The sequence below is a fragment of the Piliocolobus tephrosceles genome, chromosome 10, assembly GCF_002776525.5.
Source record: "Piliocolobus tephrosceles isolate RC106 chromosome 10, ASM277652v3, whole genome shotgun sequence".
NCBI lineage: Eukaryota > Metazoa > Chordata > Mammalia > Primates > Cercopithecidae > Piliocolobus > Piliocolobus tephrosceles.
This window is the reverse complement of record NC_045443.1, coordinates 43,304,854-43,327,116: the sequence shown is the minus strand read 5'-3', so window position 1 is coordinate 43,327,116 and position 22,263 is coordinate 43,304,854. Positions and strand designations below refer to the sequence as shown.

General features: G+C 38.6%; 1 protein-coding gene across 3 annotated transcripts in view; it reads left to right on the top strand.

Moving 5' to 3' along the window:
• The window catches only part of SLC38A1 (solute carrier family 38 member 1), an 85,070-nt gene that overhangs the window by 17,660 nt on the left and 45,147 nt on the right, over positions 1–22,263 (top strand). For 2 of the 3 annotated variants that reach the window (XM_023231182.3, XM_023231181.3), the window contains 3 exons: positions 8,359–8,473; positions 11,831–12,046; positions 22,144–22,219. In XM_023231182.3, coding sequence (XP_023086950.1) covers positions 11,925–12,046; positions 22,144–22,219 — 198 coding nt within the window. In that variant the 5' untranslated portion in view covers positions 8,359–8,473; positions 11,831–11,924. The remainder of the gene's footprint in view (positions 1–8,358; positions 8,474–11,830; positions 12,047–22,143; positions 22,220–22,263) is intronic. The other variant, XM_023231180.3, reaches the window with a different exon arrangement.

Genomic DNA, 22,263 nt, shown 5'->3' with positions numbered 1-22,263 from the left:
AAATTTATTTACGTTCTTTGTAGATTCTGGATATGAGCCCTTTGTCAGATGGGTAGATTGCAAAGATTTTCTCTCATTCTGTAGGTTGCCTGTTCACTCTGATGGTAGTTTCTTTGGCTGTACAGAAGCTCTTTAGTTTAATGAGATCCCATTTGTCTATTTTGGCTTTTGTTGCCATTGCTTTTGGTGTTTTAGTCATGAAGTCCTTGCCCATGCATATGTCCTGAATGGTATTAACTAGGTTTTCTTCTAGGGTTTTTATGGTTTCAGGTCTAACATTTAGGTCTTTAATCCATCTTGAATTAATTTTTGTATAACGTGTAAGGAAGAGATCCAGATTCAGCTTTCTACATATGACTAGCCAGTTTTCCTAGCACCATTTATTAAATAGGGAATCCTTTTCCCATTGATTGTTTTTGTCAGGTTTGTCAAAGATCAGATGGTTATAGATGTGTGGTGTTAATTCTGAGGCCTCTGTTCTGTTCCATTGATCCATATATCTGTTTTGGTACCAGTCCCATGCTGTTTTGTTTACTGTAGCCTTGTAGTATAGTTTGAAGTCAGGTAGCATGATGCCTCCAGCTTTGTTCTTTTTTTCTTAGGATTGTCTTGGCAATGAGGGCTCTTTTTTGGTTCCATATGAACTTTAAAGTAGTTTTTTTTTTTTTTTTTTTTTTTTCCAATTCTGTGAAGAAAGTCATTGGTAGTTTGATGGGGATGGCATTGAATTTATACATTACCTTGGGCAGTATGGCCATTTTCACAATATTGATTCTTCCTGTCCATGAGCATGGAATGTTCTTCCATTTGTTTGTGTCCTCTTTTATTTCTCCTTGAAGAGGTCCTTCACATCCCTTGTAAGTTGGTGGTTTGTAGTTCTCCTTGAAGAGGTCCTTCACATCCCTTGTAAGTTGGATTCCTAGGTATTTTATTCTCTTTGTAGCAATTGTGAATGGGAGTTCACTTATGATTTGGCTCTGTTTGTCATTTATTGGTGTATGGGAATGGTTGTGATTTTTGCACATTGATATTGTATCCTGAGACTTTGCTGAAGTTGCTTATCAGCTTAAGGATATTTTGGGCTGAGATGATAGGGTTTTCTAAATACACAGTCATCATCTGCAAACAGGGACAATTTGACTTCCTCTTTTCCAATTGAGTACACTTTATTTCTTTCTCTTGCCTGATTGCCCTAGCCAGAACTTCAACACTATGTTGAATAGGAGTGGTGAGAGAGGGCATCCCTGTCTTGTGCCAGTTTTTAAAGGGAATGCTTCCAGTTTTTACCCATTCAGTATGATATTGGCTGTAGGTTTGTCATAAATAGCTCTTATTATTTTGAGAAACGTTCCATCAATGCCCAGTTTATTGAGAGTTTTTTAGCCTGAAGCGCTGTTGAATTTTGTCAGAATCCTTTTCTGCATCTGTTGAGGTAATCATGTGGTTTTTGTCGTTGGTTCTGTTTATGTGATGGATTATGTTTATTGATTTGCATATGTTGAACCAGCCTTGCATCCCAGAGATGAAGCCAAGTTGATCATGGTGGATAAACTTTTTGATGTGCTACTGGATTCAGTTTGCCAGTATTTTATTGAGGATTTTCGCATCAATGTTCCTCAGGGATATTGGCCTAAAATTCTCTTTTTTGTTGTTGTGTCTCTGCCAGGCTGTCGTATCATGACGATGCTGGCCTCATCATCATGAGTTAGGGTGGCTTCCCTCTTTTTCCATTAATTGGAATAATTTCAGAAGCAATGGTACCAGCTCCTCCTTGTACCTCCGGTAGAATTCAGCTGTGAATCCGTCTGGTCCTGGACTTCTTTTACCTGGTAGACTATTAATTATTGCCTCAATTTCAGAGCCTGTTATTGGTGCATTCAGAGATTCAACTTCTTCCTGGTTTAGTGTTGGGAGGGTGTGTGTGTCCAGGAATTCATCCATTTTTTCTAGATTTTCTAGTTTATTTGTGTAGAGGTGTTTATAGTATTCTCTAATGGTAGTTTGTACTTCTGTGGGATCGGTGGGGATATCCCCTTTATCATTTTTTATTGCGTCTATTTGATTCTTCTTTCTTTTCTTCTTTATTAATCTTGCTAGCAGTCTATCAATTTTGATGATCTTTTCAAAAAAGCAGCTCCTGGATTCATTGATTTTTTGAAGGGTTTTCTGTGTCTCTATCTCCTTCAGTTCTGCTCTGATCTTAGTTATTTCTTGTCTTCTGCTAACTTTTGAATTTGTTTGCTCTTGCTTCTCTAGTTCTTTTAATTGTGATGTTAGGGTGTCGATTTTAGATCTTTCCTGTTGTCTCTTGTGGGCATTTAGTGCTATAAATTTAAAGACACTGCTTTAAATGTGTCTCAGAGATTCTGGTACGTTGTGTCTTTGTTCTAATTGGCTTCAAAGAATGTATTTATTTCTGCCTTCATTTTGTTATTTACCTAGTAGTCATTCAGGAGCAGGTTGTTCAGTTTCCATGTAGTTGTGTGGTTTTGAATGAGTTTCATAATTCTGAGTTCTAATTTGATTGCACTGTGGTCTGAGAGACAGTTCGTTGTGATTTCTGTTCTTTTACATTTGCTGACGAGTGCTTTACTTCCAACTATGTGGTCAGTTTTGGAATAAGTGTGATGTGGTGCTGAGAAGAATGTATATTCTGTTGATTTGGAGTGGAGAGTTCTGTAGATGCTTTTAGGTCCGCTTGGTGCAGAGCTGAGTTCAAGTCCTGAATATTCTTGATAACCTTCGTTCTCATTGATCTGTCTATTGTTGACAGTGGGTGTTAAAGCTTCCCATTATTGTTGTGTGGAGTCTAAGTCTCTTTGTAGGTCTCTAAGGACTTGCTTTATGAATTTTCGTGCTCCTGTATTGGGTGCATATATATTTAGGATAGTTAGCTCTTCTTGGTGAATTGATCCCTTTACAATTATGTAATGGCCTTCTTTGTCTTTTTTGTTCTTTGTTGGTTTAAAGTCTGTTTTATCAAAGACTAGGATTGCAACCCCAGTTTTTTTGTTTTTTGTTTGTTTGTTTTTTGCTTTCCAATTGCTTGGTAGATCTTCCTCCATCCCTTTATTTTGAGCTTATATGTATCTTTGCATGTGAGATGGATCTCCTGAATACAGCACACTGATGGGTCTTGACTCTTTATCCAATTTGCCAGTCTGTGTCTTTTAATTGGGGCATTTAGCACATTTACATGTAAGGCTAATATTGTTATGTGTGAATTTGATCCTGTCATTATGATGTTAGTTGGTTATTTTGCTCATTAATTGATGCAGTTTCTTCACAGCATTGATGGTCTTTACAATTTGGCATATTTTTGTGGCAGCTGGTACTTGTTGTTTCTTTCCATGTTTAGTGCTTCCTTCGGGAGCTCTTGTAAGGTAGGTCTGGTGGTGACAAAATCTCTCAGCATTTGCTTCTCTGTAAAGGATTTTATTTCTCCTTCACTTATGAAACTTAGTTTGGCTGGATATGAAATTCTAGGTTGAAAATTCTTTTCTTTCAGAATGTTGAATATTGGCCCCCCACTCTTTTCTGGACTGTAGAGTTTCTGCTGAGAGATCTGCTGTTAGTCAGATGGGCTTCCCTTTGTGGGTAACATGACCTTTCTCTCTGGCTGCCCTTAACATATTTTCCTTCATTTCAACTTTGGTGAATCTGATAATTATGTGTCTTGGGGTTGCTCTTCTCGAGGAGTATCTTTGTGGTGGTCTCTGTATTTCCTAAATTTGAATGTTGGCCTGCCATGCAAAGTTGGGTAAGTTCTCTTGGATAATATCCTAAAGAGTGTTTTCTGACTTTGTTTCATTTTCCCCATCACTTTCACATATACCAGTCAAATGTAGATTTGATCTCTTCACATAGTTCCATATGTATTGGAGGCTTTGTTCATTGCTTTTTACTCTTTTTTCTCTAAACTTCTCTTCTCACTTTATTTCATTAATTTGATCTTCAGTCACTAATACCCTTTCTTCCACTTGATCAAATCGGCTATTGAAGCTTGTGCATATGTCACGTAGTTCTTGTGTCATGATTTTCAGCTCCATCAGGTAATTTAAGGTCTTCTCTACACTGTTTATTCTAGTTAGCCATTTGTCTAATGTTTTTTCAAGGTTTTTAGCTTCCTTGTGATGGCTTCAAACATCCTCCTTTAGCTCAGAGAAGTTTGTTATTACCAATCTTCTGAAGCCTAGTTCTGCCATCTTGTCAACCTCATTCTCCATCAAGCTTTGTTCCATTGCTGGTGAGAAGATGCAGTCCTTTGGAGGAGAAGAGGAGCTCTGGTTTTTAGAATTTTCAGCTTTTCTGCTGTGGTTTCTCCCCATCTTTGTGGTTTTATCTACCTTTGCTCTTTGATGTTGGTGACCTACAGATGGGGTTTTGGTGTGGATGTCCTTTTTGTTGATGTTGATGCTATTCCCCTTTGTTTGTTAGTTTTCCTTCTAACAGTCAGGTCCCTCACCTACAGGTTTGTTGGAGTTTGCTGAAGGTCCACTCCAGACCCTGTTTGCCCAGATATCAACAGCGGAGGCTGCAGAACAGCAAATATTGCAGAACAGCAAATATTGCTGCCAGATCCTTCCTCTGGAAGCTTCATCCCAGAGAGTCACCTGCTTGTATCAGGTGTCAGTCAGCCCCTACTGGGAGGTGTCTCCCAGTTAGGCTACACAGGGGCAGGGACTCACTTGAGGAGGCAGTCTGTCTGTTATCAGAGCTCTAACATTGTTGGAGATCCACTGCTGTCTTCAGAGCTGTCAGACAGGGATGTTTAAGTCTGCAGAAGTTTCTGCTGCCTTTTCTTTTCTTTTTTTTTTTTTTTTTTTTTTTTTAGACAGAGTCTTGCTCTGTCACCCAAACTGGAGTGCAGTGCCTGGATCTCAGCTCACTGCAAGCTCCGCCTTCGGGTTCCCGCCATTCTCCTGCCTCAGCCTCCCGAGTAGCTGGGACTACAGGCACCCGCCACCTCACCCAGCTGGGTTAGCCAGGATGGTCTCGATCTCCTGACCTCGTGATCCGCCCGTCTCGGCCTCCCAAAGTGCTGGAATTACAGGCTTGAGCCACCGCGCCCGGCCTCTGCTGCCTTTTCTTCAGCTATGCCCTGTCCCCAGAGGTGGGGTCTATAAAGACAGCAAGCCTTGCTCCACTGTGGTGGGCTCCACCCGTTTGAGCTTCCTAGGCTGCTTTGTTTACTTACTCAAGCCTCAGAAATGGTGGACGCCACTCCTGCTGCCAGGCTGCTACCTGGCAGGTCAATCTCAGACTGCTGCGTTAGCAGTGAGCAAGGGTCTGTGGGCATGGGACCTGTTGATCCAGGTGCAGGATACAATCTTCTGGTGTGCTGTTTGCTGAGACCTTTGGAAAAGCACTGTATTTGAGTGAGGGTGTCCTGGCTTGTCATGGCTTCCCTTGGCCTGGAAAGGGAAATTGCCAGACTCCTTGCACTTCCTGTGTGAGGCAACACCCCACCCTGCTTCGGCTCACCCTCCGTGGGCTGCATCCACTGTCCAACCAGTCCCAATGAGATGAACCAGTTACCTCAGTTGGAAATGCAGAAATCACCTGTCTTCTACTTTGTTCACGCTGGGAGCTACAGAATGGAGCTGTTCGTATTTGGCCGTCTTTGAACAGAACATGACAGAGATCAAGAAATAATATTTTTTCAAAGAACCACTTCTGTTCTTCAAAATGCTTACAATATAATAGTCAATGAAAAAAGTAGGCTAAAAACAATCTAAAATCACCAATGCTAAATTAAGGAAGAGAAGGAAGAGGAACTAGAGCTAGAGAAAGGAAATAAATAGAAAAAAGGAAGAAAAAAAGGAAGAAAAATCTTAACAGTGGCCCATTTGGGGGTGGCAAATTTCTTTTACAATATCTGTTCTGAAGATTCTACAGTGAGTATGTGTTACTTTTATTTATTTTTTGAGACAGGGTTTCACTCTCAGGCTGAGCACAGTGACATGATCACAGCTCAGTGGAGTGTTGACCTCTCCAGGCTCAGTGCACATGTCTTTATGAGGTGGTGATTTCATTTTCTTTGAGTATATATCCAGAAGTGAGATTACTGTGTCATATAAACCAGTAAAGTTCTACTTTTAATTTTGTTAGGAACCTCCATACTGTTTTCTATAATGGCTCACCAAATTACCTTCCCTCCAACACTGTACAAAGATTTCCTTTTCTCCATACCCTTGCCAAAACTTGTTATCTTTTGACTTTAGATAATGGCTGTCCTAAGAGCTGTGAGGTGATAGCTCATTGCAGTATGGATTTGCATTTCCCTGATGGTTGATAATGTTAAGCACCTTTTCACATACTTGTTGGCCATTTTTATGTCTTCTCTGGAGAAATGTCTATTAATACTTTCTAAAAATCACTGACCTAGCTTTTATAATTGATTCTTAGGAGTTGAGCTAAGAGAGGTCTGATTATATTAGTTCTTCACAATAAGAAACCAATGATGATTCATAACAAGTTTTAGAATTAATTGTATGTGGCAAGATATGTAGTGCTACCCAATTTTTGTCATTATTTAAGTTTGATAGTGATGGAATGGTATTGTTTAAGAAGGGGCTTCTTGCCTTTTAGAAATTCATGCTGAGATATTTACAGATGATATGATATCAAGGACCTGCTGCAAAATAATTCCAGGTGATGGTGGGCATAAAAAATCCAACAAGACAGGCCTGAATTGATAATTGAAGTTGGTATATGGGAGTTCAGTATACCATTGTCTACTTTTACACATGTTTAAAATTTCCAGTAATAAAAACAATTTTTAAGGGAAAAATAAAATTAAGGATGGATATCAGTCAGGGTTTAGTTTCATTTAACAGAGATCTGTTTATGCTGAGGAAAACAGATTTAATACAGGGAATTCAGTGTCTAAAAATTTGTTAAAATTACTGGCAGTGCACTCTCTAGGCTGGGCCTCTAGGAGTAATTAGCATAACAATACATGCAACTGGCTTGCTAAGGTTAAATGCTATCTGTGCCTCCTGCAGGAATTCTGGAAATCAGGAAGCCATTATCTCAAGTGCATGCTCCAGAAACACATCACTTGAGCCAGATCTGATGATCAGGAATCATAGCCACAACTGTTGGCACCAGGGCTACCTGCTGCTGCTGCACCTGCTAGAATGGTACCAGCAAAGTGGATGCCTTGCTCTGGCCACCACCACTCTCCCATTGGTGGAATCTAAATTATATCTAGAACTCTAGCTGCAAGGGAGTGTGGGAAATGTAGTTTTCAACTTTCTATCCTTTATAGAACTGGGCTAAAAAGAGGTGGCAACAAATATTGAGTGGACCAATCCACCACAAAGTGTTAGCAACTAGGCTGTCAGTACTGTTCCCAGTACAAGGAAAGTCTTCCCTCTCCTCCAATCAAATATTACCTATTGTTAGACACAGTTCAGGTCCTATCTCTTTATTAAATTAAGCCTTACCTGATCTCTTCTGGCCTCATTGATTTCTCCACCGTTCTACTTTCCTTTCTTCTTTCCTTCCTTGTTTCCTTCTCTCCTTCATGCATGTATGCACTGTGTATGTGTGTGTGTCTCTGAACTGGGCTTATTCTTCATTCTGCCATGTAGTTTAGTCTAGATCATGCAAATGTTTTGAGGTATAGTGTCGTTTTAGATAGGTTAGTCTCACTTGGTTAAATAGGCTCTAGGTGACTTAAGGCCAGGTAAGTTTCTTTGTGTATCCTTTCCTTTGATGTATAACACCATGTAGTATAAATAGCAAGAATATGTATTTTACATTGGTACTATTAATAAATTGTACCAATAAGCACACCAAGAAATTGGTGCCTTCCTTAAGTACCTCACAAGATTGTGGTAAGGATCAGAAATGTTCTGTGCTAAATAAATTGTAATTTGTAACCTATTATAAATGTTGACAGATAGTAATTACGGTTGTGTTAACACCAAGATCTTCATATGATGACCCTAGTCTGCCTTTTAATTAATCATATAGCCTGATGATTATTTCTATCATTCAGTGAAACTATAGTTCTTTGTTTCTTGAACTCAGTCTGCACTTCCCACTTCTGTGCCGTTGACCACGTTCTCCCTCCACTGAGAAGTCTCAGCTCAGGCCCCATCTCCATCTGTCAATCTCCTCTCCACCAACCAGTCTGAATGTCCAGCAATAACCAGTTAGATAACAATTTCTGGCAGAGTTAACCAAGTATCAACAGTAGTGGTGTAGATCTGTGCTTACTGACATAATCAGGATAGGAAATGGTATCTTAAGTGAAAAAAATGTTTTAAAAACTCAATGTTTGGTATAATTTCCATTTTTGTAAATGTGTATATATTTTTTATTTGTACTCATTCTTTCATTTGACAGATATTTATTGAGTGTCTACTGTGTGCCAGGCACTATATCTATGTGCATAGAAAAACCCTGGAAGGCTATACAACAATATATATAGAGTGATCGTCTCTGCTTGCTGAGGTAACAGGTGAACTTTTTTCTTTTTGCTTATTTTATTCCATTTGAAAAATTGTATTTTCTAACTTTTCTACCAAACCTGTATTAGTTAATTTATTCATTTATTCATTTAATTTTAATAAATAAATTAGTATTTATTAATAAATAATATTTTTAAAAGAATCACCTCTGTTCTTCAAAATGCTTACAATATAATACTCAATGAAAAAAGTAGGCTAAAAACAATCTAAAATCACCAATGCTAAACTTAAAAAAGAGAAGGAAGAAGAGCTAGAGCTAGAGAAAGGAAAGGAAAAGAAAAAAGGAAGAAAAAAAGGAAGAAAAATCTTAACAGTGGCCCATTTGGGGGTGATAGAATTTCTTTTACAGTATCTGTTCTGAAGATTCTACAGTGAGTATGTGTTACTTTTATTTATTTTTTGAGACAGGGTCTCACTCTGTTGCCGAGGTGGGAGCACAGTGGCATAATCACATCTCAGTGGAGCTTTGACCTCCCTAGGTTCAGGTGATCCTCCCACCATAGCCTCCCAAGTAGCTGGGACAACAGGCACGTGCTACACACCCAGTTAATATTTTGTTTTGATTTTTTTGTTGTTTTGTTTTTTGTTGTTGTTTGTTTTTTGTAGAGATGGAGTTTTGCCATGTTGTCTCAAATTCTTGGGCTTAAGTGATCTGCCTGCCTTGGCATCCCAAAGTGTTGGTATTACAAATGTGAGCGACCATGCCCAGTCATTGTATTCCTTTTAGAAGCAAGAAAAAAAAAAATTTCAAGGTCCAATCCAAATGTGACTTTTCTATGAAGCTGCCTGAGATCCCTGCATTTAACATTTTTCAAGCTTTTTCAATCCCTTCATCACTTAGTACTCAATAAATATATAATAAGTTGAATTTATACTATTTTTTCAAGTGTGGCCTTGCTGATAGGTGTCATTAATTTTGTTAATTTTTCCCTTCAATTTCTATTTTGATTTTCAAGAACAAGTTAGGTTTCAGAGAGGTTATTTGATAATAATAAAAAATTATTCTTTGTGATTAATTTGTACTAGCATTTGCATAATATTGACCTAATTTTAGTGGCCAGGACTTCATCTGTTGTTTTCATTCTTTTGCCTTCTTCTCTATTTCTTACTAGTTTTACACACACAGGCATGTGTGTGTGTGATATGCATACATACACACACATATATATACATACATATGTATTTTGAATATAAAAATTTAAACAGTAGACTCAAGATCTATTATTAGTCAATCCTTTCTCACTGCAGAAAATTTTTGTCTAGTGCCCTATTTCCTTCCATTTTGTAGAGAGAAAAGTCTCCTTAACCCAGATTGGAAATGCCATCCACTGAATTAACTTTCTATCAGCCCTGTAATATCACTTCAGTAGCCTGGGATGTAGTCACACAGGAGGGAGTCAATGTGGCAAGACTTTTAGAATTACCCAGTCTAGCCCATTTGGACAGCTTTCATCAAAGAGGGGCAAGGGGTAAGAATGGGGCTCAGCCATTTTAATTCATTTCAGCTTTTGCAAAATAAGGCAGATGGTAAAACATCACCACTGCGTGAAGGTACCAGAAACAATCAGAGATGGGCCAGTCTCTAGCACCACCACTGTGGTTAGATGAATCAGCCTCAGACCAGGAGTCATGGGGCTCAAATCTCCCTGTCCTGGCTCTCTTCCTTCTTGAGGAGGTGCCCTGCCCTGAAGACAAGACGAGGCTCCTAGAACCTGAGATGTTATAAACAAACGAGGCTCCTAGAACCTGTGTGTATTATGGCACATTACAGGATCCTGAAACCAGGGAGGTTTTATTCTAGATAAGAGACTGTGTGAATGAAAAGAATAATGTGTGGCCTGGTTATGGAAAGAGGAAAAGAGGGGGATACCTGGAAAAGTTATCATTCTAGAGCACTTTCTGTGGATCTTCAAAATAATAGAAATTAATAAGATGCTTCTTGAAATACTACTTAGTTGGGCACATTGGAGTTTGACCCTTAACTAGACTACAGCCATCTTATGGAATTTAGGATCAGACAAAGTTCAAAGCATTGTCTAAGGGGATTTGCTAATGACATTAAAAAAAAAAAAAAACTGCTCATTGACGTTCTCCTTCATTCCATGGTCCCCAGCACTTTGCTGAGAGTATCACAGTGAGGCTCCCCATGCATTATAGGCCTTGCTTTTGAAATTGCATTTGCCTCTGTGGCCATCTGCTTTTTAGACATGATTGGGCACATTCAGGGTGACATGGCCATAGACAAGCCATCTGATTTTTAATTCGTGAGGCTGCTGTGCCCCCAAAATTCTTTTTCTCCCTCCCTACTTACTATGGGTGATCCCACAGAAACTTAAACCACAGTCATCCATATGGGAGAAAATGTGAACTCTGGAAGTTTTTCATTTCTGATGAGTAATATAGTAGCAGATGGATTAAGCCAAATCCTTTGAGTATGAGTTTTTAATTCCCTAATTCCCTGACGTAAAGTGATTTCATTGAAGAGATTGATTTAATCTCTTGCAGTTGATGGATACACTACTTGCAAAATTTCAAAACATAAATTTGTTGTTTACTGGTTGACTACCAGGTTGGGTACTTGATCCCAGGATTTGCATTTTTTTTTTTTTTAAGCTGGGATTGCTAAACTGAAGGTGTTTTTGTGTCTCTGCAGTCTGTACCCAGCTATATGTGTGCTCTGTGATCTGACACATTAAAATAACTGAATCACTTTCATTTTAAAAATACTGCTTCAGGCCAGGCGCGATGCCTCACGTCTGTAATCTGAATACTTTGGAAGGCCGAGGAGGGTGGATCACCTGAGGTCAGGAGTTCGAGAACAGCCTGACCAACATGGAGAAACCCTGTCTCTACTAAAAATACAGAAATTAGCTGGGCATGGTGGCACATGGCTGTAATCACAACTACTTGGGAGGCTGAGGCAGGAGAATTGCTTGAACCAGGGAGGCGGAGGTTGCAGTGAGCTGAGACTGTGCCATTGCACTCCAGCCTGGCAACAAGAGTGAAACTCCATCTCAAAAAACAACAACGACAACAACAACACTGCTTCATATCATAAAAGGGGGTCTCTGCTACCTACAGCTAGCATGATAGTCTTATAAACCTGATCAGTAAGATTATGGGACATGATTCACTGTATAGTCTAAAGTGGAAGGAAATTTATAAAAGGCATAAAATTTAGATACACCTCCATAACTTGATAGACAAAGATTGCTTTAATGCATCTAGTAGCAACATGTAAAAGTTGTATAATCAGTAAATTAACTACTTGTTTATTTGTGGTAATTTATTTTTAATCAGTAGTGTTTTCATATGTTTAGTTATTTTTTTATTTTGCTATATTTTAGGGGTGTCAAGCTTCCATTTTTGGTATCTACTTCTAAATACACTGAGAACAGGAGAAATTTGGACTAATTTTCAAACTACAGATACTTTCTAATCATGATGCATTTCAAAAGTGGACTCGAATTAACTGAGTTGCAAAACATGACAGTGCCTGAAGATGATAACATTAGCAATGATTCCAATGATTTCACCGAAGTAGAAAATGGTCAGATAAATAGGTGAGTATTTGTCCACTAACACTTCCTGCCAAGTGAAAGAAATGGCTCGTGGCTCACATCTGTAATCCCAGCCCTTTGGGAGGCCGAGGTGGGTGAATCATTTGAGGTCAAGAATTCGAGACCAGCCTGACCAACCTGGTGAAACCTCGTCTCTACTAAAAATACAAAAAATTAGGCATGCTTGGGGGTGCATGCCTGTATTCCCAGCTACTTAGGAGGCTGAGGCAGGAGAATCGCTTGAACCTGGGAGGTGGAGGTTGCAGTGAGCCAAGATCATGCTGCTGCACTACAGCCTCGGCAACAGAGTGAAACTGTGTCTCGGAAAAAAAAAAAAAGTAAAGAAAAAGAAATGGCTATAAAAATTATTCTGGTTTTTAGTTATTCTGTTGAATTATTCATTACTAAAGTTATGTTCCATTTGAAGATGCAATTTGAATTTCTTATGTGACATCTGTTGGGCATAGTCTGCAATAGCAGATGAAGCAAATAGGAAAGTAATTTATTCATCTTTTAAAATCTTTCAATTGAGACTAATAAAAATGTATGAATACACTGAACCCCAACCAAGCTCTGTGTTATGAATTAAACAGACTACTGGAATTTCACTGCATCCCATATCCAAACGTGTACTAAAGTCATCTGTACATATTTTAATCAAGAAATGGTCAAAGTTGCATTTGCTAATGAATCTGTGTTAAACTACAAGTGTGTCATCCTTATAAGCATCATTTGTAGTACGGATTTTAAATAATAATAATGGTTAAGCCCAAATGACTCTATGAGGAACTATAATAGAGACATAGTACATAAAAGAGAAAGAGAAGGAAAGTGACCATGACTGAAGGGAGAAGCAATGGGGAAGAAGTAGAGGGTCAGGGTAGGAAGAGTGCTGGCCCGGAAGCTCCCAGCCACTAGCTGTGTCCTCAGGCAAGTCCTTCCAACACTTGGGTCTTTATTGCTTACGTTACAAGAGTAGAACCGAATGTCTTTTTAAAAAAATGATTTGGGGCATTCTTAGACCCACTGATTGTCTAATTGGCTTAGCAGGAAGCCCTCCAGCTTGGGAGTTAGTGGCACAGCCTCTTAAAAGATTAGGAAAAGAGAGTGGCATATGCAGGACCATTAGAACACCTACAGTGTTATACTTTGGGAGGGTCAAAAGGAAATTGGGGTGGGAAAGGATAAGAATATTATGTCAACTAACCAGGCATCTTTGTAGGAATCATTTCTGATAGTCTACATTCTGATAAAATGTGTGATTAAAAGTCCAGCACAGGATTTAGCTACCATCATTTATTAATACAGATGTTCAGAAGTTCCAGCCTTGTCTCTCCTTTTTTCCTCCTTTAAATGTTCTTAGAGGTTAAGTTCTCAACTCAGACACTCTTCCTCATTATTATCCAAGTACTGTCAACTGTGCTGGATGATGGTTCTTATTATGGGACTCAAGTGTACTTACTTCTTTCACCCTTTTTGAGTAATTATTAATAATAATACCCATTTCTTGAGTGCCGGGTATTTTACATATGCTACCACATATCCTTATAACTGCCATGCAAAGCAGGTATTCTTCTGCAAATGAGAAAAATGTAAAATTTCCATTTACAAATAAGGAAAACTAAGGTTCAGAGAAAGAAAATAACTTATCCAAGGGTACACAAAGGTCTGCCTAAAATTTGTGTATTTTTACCCTACCCTCCTCCCTCTGGTTATAATGCTTGGGCATTGGTAAAAAGCTAGTCTTTAATAGTTCTATTAAATGCTACCAGGGCCATTTTATGTGCTGTACTCCTGGAAGGTTCAGTAGTCCCTACTGACCTCCACTGAACAGTGGAAGGAATTCTCACAAGTAGGACATTGTGATTTTATAAAAATATCAAAGCAATCCATTATCAAAGCAATCCAAACCTCAAGGGCCTTAAAAGTGGGAGTCATTTATAATAGTCAGTTTAGAATCTCAACTTGATTTTTAAAAGTGTCACTTACTAAAAATGCCAAGTTTTTAGATGACTACCACTTGCAGTAGATGGGAGAAACATCCATTCTCACCCGCGACTTAGGCGCCTTGCCCGGATGAACTCATTTCCCTATAGGCTCCGACCAGGCAAGCGTTGGTGGCACAGAGGGAGGTCTATTGGCTTTTGGTTCCTGTATTGCAAATGCAGTGTGATGAGGTTTTTTTTCCCCCCTCCTTCTCTGACTCAGTTCATGACTCTTGTTTCATTTCTGGCTCTAAGACAATTAAAAGCAACATGTTATAGCATGAAGCTAATAAAGAAAAAGACCCTTGCCAGTTTTATTGAAGGTCCCTATTGGGTTATCTGGCTTACTGTATTGGCATATTTTAGTAGTCCATGATTCCTGCAAAAACTACACCTAAATACCCCTCATTCTTCCTACGGCTTTCTCAAATTTGTGAGAGGAGGGTAGGTCCAATTATATGAATCTAAGAAAACCGCTTCTCCCCAAACAGTGAACTTTTAGGAAGCTAGAGAACATGTTGAAAACAAACATTGACGTTGTGTTACTTGGCATCTAGCTGATAGCTCTGCCTGGAAACTTTGCAATTGGATACAATAAGAATTATTCTTTTAAGTGTGGTTGAAAATAAGAGTAGTGTCATTTGAACATTCAGACATCTGCCCTTATTCCAGTTCAGTTGTTTTATTTCATGCCTAAATTTTGGGGCTGTAGTCATAGAAACCTATACCTGGAATGATAATACCTTTTAAAATATCCATTAGACCAGTGCTGCCAACTGGTGTTTTAATGTGTATATGAAACACTTGGAAACCTTGTTAAATGCATATTCTGATTCAGTAAGCCTGGGGTGGGGCCTGCGATTCTGATTTCTAGCAAATTCCCAGGTGACACCCATAACTGCTGGTCCATGAGCCAAACTTTGAGTAGAAAGCTCTAGACTCTTCCTCTAAATGTGAACTTCTTGTGAGAAGGGACTGTCTTAATCATCTTTATATTCCTTCTGCCTATCCTAGTGTCTAGGCAGGGTGGACTGCCTATCCTAGTGTCTAGGTAATGTCTACAGGGTGGACATTACAAATTATGTATTGACTGAGAGAGAGAGACAGAGAGAGAGAGAGTAAAGTACATGGCTTTGGATTTAGACTTGCATTGAATCCTGGCTCTATTATAGATCTTACTGATCTCATGCTCTGAGCTTCAATCCCATCCCTTTAAGATGGGGAAAATAATAATACCTTACCTCACGGTATTTTTGGGGAATATTTAATGCACTATTATCTGTAGGTTAAGAACATAGGCTCTCCACTTAGCCTGCTTATGTTCAAACCCTGCCACAACAGGTTAGTTAGCCTATTTATTCCTAATGTTCCATTATTGGAACGCTAAGCTTGTGAGACTTATTTATATCCTACTGCTCAAGGTCATCGCCAAGGCCTAATTTTTCACACACAAAAAATGCAACCTCCAGCATAAATAGGTTAATAGTAATGTAACTTTGGTCAAGTTACTTAATTTTCCCAAACTGGGGCTAAAAATAGTACCAACCACATATAATTATTGTGAAAATAAATGAGGAAATGCATGTAAAATACTTGGCACAGTATCTGGCAATAGTAAGCCTCTTAGTATGAGAAAAATCTATCAGTAAAAATGCAGTCCCCCTTCTTTGGCAAGCACTTCTTTCTTCTCCACCTCAAGAAGCAATAACATTGCTCTAGGTCTTAGATGATTGCTGGTTTTGCTTCTTAAATTTGGTGAAACATTAGTAGATTATTCTAAGTATACCCAGACAAATATGCACGTATTTTAGTATTTATCTGCTATTGCTCTTTCTGTATAGTTATTGCTATTATGACCCAGGAACTATTTAACAAAATTTGATGTTATTTCATTAAGATTTGTTTTTAAAAGAACTTGAGGCAACTCTTGTCACTACACCCTGAATCCACTTGTCTTTATATATCTTTTGGAGTTTGTGGGCTAAATTTTTATCACTTGAGAGGACCCTTGAAAAGTTATCCCTCTTCTTCTTCTTCTGTGTTTTCTATACCTTAGGGAAGAAGATTCCATAACTTCTCCCTGTATTCAATTTTCATGTCAGGAAATTCTTCTCTTGCTTTCATTTCTCCTGTTACAATTAAAGTCTTTTTTTTTTCCTATTTTCAGTGGAATTTGTCCATCAAATAAGGCTTTGTTTACCTCTCAGTCTTCTCTTCTCTTTAGGTTCCTGTTTCTTCAATTCCCCCTTTTCATGTTTTCCAATCTCTTTGTTACTTGCTTCTTCCCTTTCATTTTTTTCTCTTTTTTAATACAATGTTAGCATTTCAGGGAAAGGAGTGGGAAAGGTCATTTAAGTTCAACCACTCATCTCTTTTATGTTATGACTCCTCAGATGAAACAGTATAATCTAGTAAGAACCTGATGGGTAGGAGATTAAAATAGGAAGATTATCTTTCTGTTGTACAACTCATCCTTAATTAGATTGTTACTGTTGATTTGTTTCTGGTTTTAAATAACAGCTTTCTGCTGCTTGCCTCTCTTCACAATGTACCTGAGTATAATAGCTTACATCATTTTTAAGGCTTTGTCTGTTCAGGGTCATCCAATCACCCATTGTAGAGTTTGTTTTGTTTTGTTTGTTCACAGAGCAATTGGCTACCTAATGGTTAATTAGATTCTGTTTTATGGGTACAGACACAGTGAGAACTCTTTTTTAATAATACTTTATATCATCCTGAGATCACATGTCAAAGGCACCTTCATCCATAGCATATTTTAAGTCAATAAAGAGAAATATTACATCAATTATATTGCCAGAGGTCGTGCTTTGTAACAAGCAAGCGCATCTTTTAAATGGTGAGATAACAGAAACTTGTGAGAAGCTGCTTGACCTAGTTAATTTGAATGGAATTTTCCATTACAAAAAGTTGGTTTTATATATTTTTTAAATGTATAGAAATACAAAGCAAAGATGTAAAGACTTAAAGAGAAGAAAAAGTTGAAACACCATATAGGGAGGCTTTAAGTACTTCATTCTTATTGAGCTAAATTTCCCTCCAGCCTAAGCTACTCCCTAATTTCTAAACAGAAGATGCCTATTCAGCTTATGAGAGCTCCTCTGAGTTGTTAATGTATGGGTAGGTACATATTAGAGGGAGCTGAGAGACGGCACTGGACAATCACAATTGAAGATGAGTGCAGTGTTGACAGTGCGGTACAGATAAAGCAGTAAGTAGGTCACAGTCCAAAAATTCCAAACCAGAGTGTGGAAGACTTGTGGATGATGAAGGTTTTGAATTGATAGGGAAAGATTGGCTGAGAGGAAGAAAGAGGACCTCCTCAAGGGAAAGTGAATTCCTACTGCCATCTGCTTTTCATTCTCTGCTCTCAGAATATTGCTGGTCTTATCTCAGCCCTCAGCCCCTCTCAGGAGGAGCAGGGGAAGCTAAGATTGGAACATTGAGGCAAAATCAAATTAAGCAGTACCTGGAATTGCAGGACGAGGAATTTGTGCTTGAGGCTTATTCACTGGGGGAGCCAGTGGAGATTTTTGGGAAAACCTATTAAGTCTTGTTGCAGAAAGTGGACTGAAAGAGACAAAATCAAGGAGGCACTCTACAAATAATGTGTTTTAATGTGCTATTTAATGGTTACTTATGGCTCTGTCAGTCAGTATCATTATTCTCATTCTGCAGAAGTTCTGCAGGAAACAGCTGGCAGTCACACAGGGACTTACTCTTTATCCGCTTCAACTGCACAATGTTTCACCTGGCTGAATGCGCCTTCATGTCACAGTGCCTGGATCTCTTTCTTCTCTGCTCACCTATGCTTTGCTATCAACCCAGGGGAGTGTTACCAGGCCTGGAATTTAGATCTTCCGTAACAGGCAGTTTATTGGTGTTTTGTTTGGTTTGTTTGAAAATGTTTAGGCTTTTCTATTAATTTAAATATAATGGAAATTCTCTCTGGAAAAAAAGTCCCTCCACAAGAAAGACAGAGGGAAATTGCTGGATAGACTTAGTAGACTTGAGTTGGTTATGAAAATTACCCAGATTAGGTCAAGCACAGTGGTTCACACTTGTAATCCCAGTGCTTTGGGAAGGCAAGATTGGAAGAATTACTTGAGCCCAGGAGTCCGAGACCAGCCTGGTCAACATAGCAAGACTCCATCCATACACATTTTTTTTAAAAAATTAGCTGGGCGTGGTGGTGTATGTGCCCGTAGTCCCAGCTACTTGAGAGGCTGAGGCAAGAGGATTGCTTGGGCCTAGGAGCTCCAGGTTACAGTGAGTTATGATTGTGTCACTGCACTCCAGCTTGGGCAACAAAGCAAGAACTTGTCTCTAAAATAATAATAATAATAGTAATAATAATAATAAAATTAGCCTGACGAAATACAGTTGGCTGCCCATATCTTTGGGTTCTGCAACTGCAGATTCCACTGAGGATTGAAAATCTTTGAAAAAACAAACACAAATTGACAATTTAAAAATGCAAATTTTAGGCCGGGCGCGGTGGCTGAAGCCTGTAATCCCAGCACTTTGGGAGGCCGAGACGGGCGGATCATGAGGTCAGGAGATCGAGACTAACCCGGTGAAACCCCGTCTCTACTAAAAAATACAAAAAACTAGCCAGGCGAGGTGGCGGGCACCTGTAGTCCCAGCTACTCGGGAGGCTGAGGCAGGAGAATGGCGTAAACCCGGGAGGCGGAGCTTGCAGTGAGCTGAGATCCAGCCACTGCACTCCCGCCCGGGCGACAGAGCCAGACTCCATCTCAAAAAAAAAAAAAAAATGCAAATTTTAAAATATACTATAACAACTATTTACCTAGCATTCATATTAGGTATTATAAGTAGTCTAGAGATGACTTAAAGTATACAGGAGGATATGCATAGATTATATGCAAATTCTACAGCTATTTTATGTTTGGGACTTGAGCATCCTTAGATTTTAGTATCTTCAGAAGAGAGAGGGGTATCCTAGAACCAATGCCCTAAAAATACCAAGGGACATTGTACAGTCTTTTGACAACAACACTTAAATATTTTGAGTCAATTTCATTTTGGAAAGTTCAGTGCCCACGTTTCTTAGGGCTGCCTGTGTGAAAGGGAAGGCTGACCTTCTGCAGCCAGATCTGTAAATCTTAGTTCTGTGGAAAGATTCAAAACTTTAAAGATAAAAGAAAAACCAAACTAGTCATTAGCAGCAATGCTATATACAACCACCAGAGTTTGCCTGCAAAGATATTGCTTTTATCATGTCAATCTCTTGCTAAGAACATTCTATATTATTTCTTTTTTTTTTTTTTTTTTGAGACGGAGCCTTGCTCAGTCGCCCAGGCTGGAGTGCAGTGGCGCGATCTCGGCTCACTGCAAGCTCTATATTAGTTCTTAGGCTTTTGTCTTTTAGTTTCCTCTGGCTAATCCCAGTCTATGCTGTTTTTTTCCTTCTCTGGACTCCTTACCTCATCTTAATCTGCACAGCCTGACGTTCTTATACTGGTATTAGCTGGTATGGTCACTCCTTGGCCGGAATGTCAGCTCCTGTGTTTCAGGAGACCAAGGTTTTTCTTCCACATCCTTTTGATTCCCAGTAGGTTCTAGCTGAAAACAGTGTCTGCAGATTGTATAGCTTATACCAAGTAATGATCCCAGCTTAAGTTTGTAATAAGTGTATTGCCTAACTTTGGTATATCCTGGTGACTTGGAGAAATCATGCCTAAAAGAACCAGATCCCTTGGATAAAGACGAAAAACATCGATGAATAAAATCAACATCAATAATACATACGTTTCATTTAAAAACATTTTATTGTGATATACAGCATCATTGAAAAAAGTGTATGAGACCGGGTGCGGTGACTCATGCCTGTAATCCCAACACTTTGGGAGGCCAAAGTTCAAGACCAGCCTGGCTGTCATAGCAAAACTATGTATCTACTAAAAATACAAAAATTAGCTGGGCGTGGTGGTACACATGTGTAATCCCAGCTACTTGGGAGGCTGAGGCACTAGAATCACTTGAGCCTGGGAAATGGAGATTGAACATCTGCACTGCAGCCTGGGTGACTGATTGAGACTCTGTCTCAGAAAAAAGTATATGAAAATCTAATGTACAGTTTAAATAGTCATGCTTTATTAAACTAGTCCAGTTCAAGTGGTTTTATATTTATTAATGAAAAATTCACTGTCATTAGTTCTAACCATGATCAGGTAATTGAATTTCCAGACTAGAGGAGCCAAAAAGCATCCCTAACATATCTTACTAATATATGCAGCAGTTTGCCAATGCATGGACTTTTAATTTTATTTAATTTTTTGTTTTTATGGATTTAGGAGCTACAAGTCCAGTTGTGTTACACAAATATAGTACATAGTGGTGAAGTTTGGGCTTTTAAAATAGTAAACATTGTACCCAGTGGGTATTGTTTCATCCCTTGCCGCCTCCCACGTTCCCTTTTTCTGGAGTCTCCAGTGTCTATTATTTCACTCTCTCTGTCCACGTGGACCCATTGTTTAGCTCCCACTTATAAGTAAGAACATTCAGGTTTTGACTTTCTGTTTCTGAGTCATTTCATATAGACTTTCAGCTCTATCCACATTGCTGCAAATGACATGTTTTATTAAATTTTTGGTGACAGTATTTCGTGGTATACATCTACACTATATTTTCTTTATCCAGTCATCTGTTGATGGATACTTAGGTTGATTCCATGACTTTGCTATGGTGAATAGTACCATGATAAATATACGAATGCAGGTATTTTTTGATTTAATAGTTTCCTTTCCTTTGGGTAGATACCCAGTAGTGGGATTGCCAGATTGAATGGTGTTCTATTTTTAGTTCCTTGAGGAATATCCATACTGTTTCCCATAGAGACTGTATTAATTTAAGTTCCCACCAATGGTGTATAAGCGTTCCTTTTATTTCCACATCCTCAGCAACATCTGTTGTTGGACTTTTCTTTGACAAAATCATTTGTTTTCTAATCGAGAATTTTTTAAATTAGAAATTTAGGCTATAAAGTTTTGATATTCGCCCCGAATATATTTGATGATTCTTAAAGCATTTTAAATTCTTACTTCTGTATATTTGTACATCATTTACTCCATTTAGCCTGGCTGAATTGTTCCCATCTCAAGTCTCATTTCCCCCATGGAGAGGACTGTCTAACATCTATTGCTGTTACTCTGTGCCAAGGGCTGGACTGATGTTTAACATGTGCTCTCTCATTTAATTCTCCCAATAACTTGATAAGATAATGTAATAGTGCTAACTTCTGTTTCCTAGATAAGGAAACAAAGGTAGCATGCTCAGGCCCTTAGAGATAGTGAAGATTTGAACTCAAGTTCTAAGTCCTTTGCTTTCTTAAAGCCATGGCTCTGACTTTCACCATGGACCATATGCCCTGCCTCCCCACCATAATTTCCTAGTCTGAACTCCCATAGCCTCCTGTTTGCATCACTTATTACATACCCCCATGTCTCCCCAATGCCTGTTCCAGTGACTTGCATATAGCAGGTGCTGAAGGAAGGTTTAATGGTGAAACAGTTGTTTTCTTTTCTGCAAGGGAGAGAGAATTTCTATTTAACGATTTTGTAGTCCAAGAACCTGAGCTTAAAGGAAAACCTGCCTCTAGTATCCTTTTAAATACCAGGTTTATAGTAGTCTTGATATTATCTAATTTTCCACTTAGAGAAAAAAACTATACAAAAATTAATTTGTTGTATATAGTGTTTAAATGTATTATTAAAATGATTCGAAATGTATAGCTGTTTTTGACTTACGGTTGCCTTTCATTTCATCTCAAGATGAGCACCTGTTATTGGCATTGTTTTGTACTAGGTAGAGTGCAGGATATAAAAATGAATGAGGCAAAGTGCCTGCCCTTGGGGCACTTACAGTTTATGTGGTAAAACGAGAATATAGACAACCCATACTGGCAAAAAAAAAAAAAAAATTGGGAGGAGTTGGTGGTTGAATAGGGCTGTAAACTCTTAGAGAGCTGATTGGTAACTGCTCATGTATGTTTTGGTGAGTAATAAATCATTTAGTCAAGATGTCAAACTTCAAATCATTATCATAAGGTTAAATATATTACGCATGTCTTTACAGCAAGTTTATTTCTGATCGTGAAAGTAGAAGAAGTCTCACAAACAGCCATTTGGAAAAAAAGAAATGTGATGACTATGTAAGTATCTTTAGAATGAAGTATTTTTTTTTAATCATATAAAT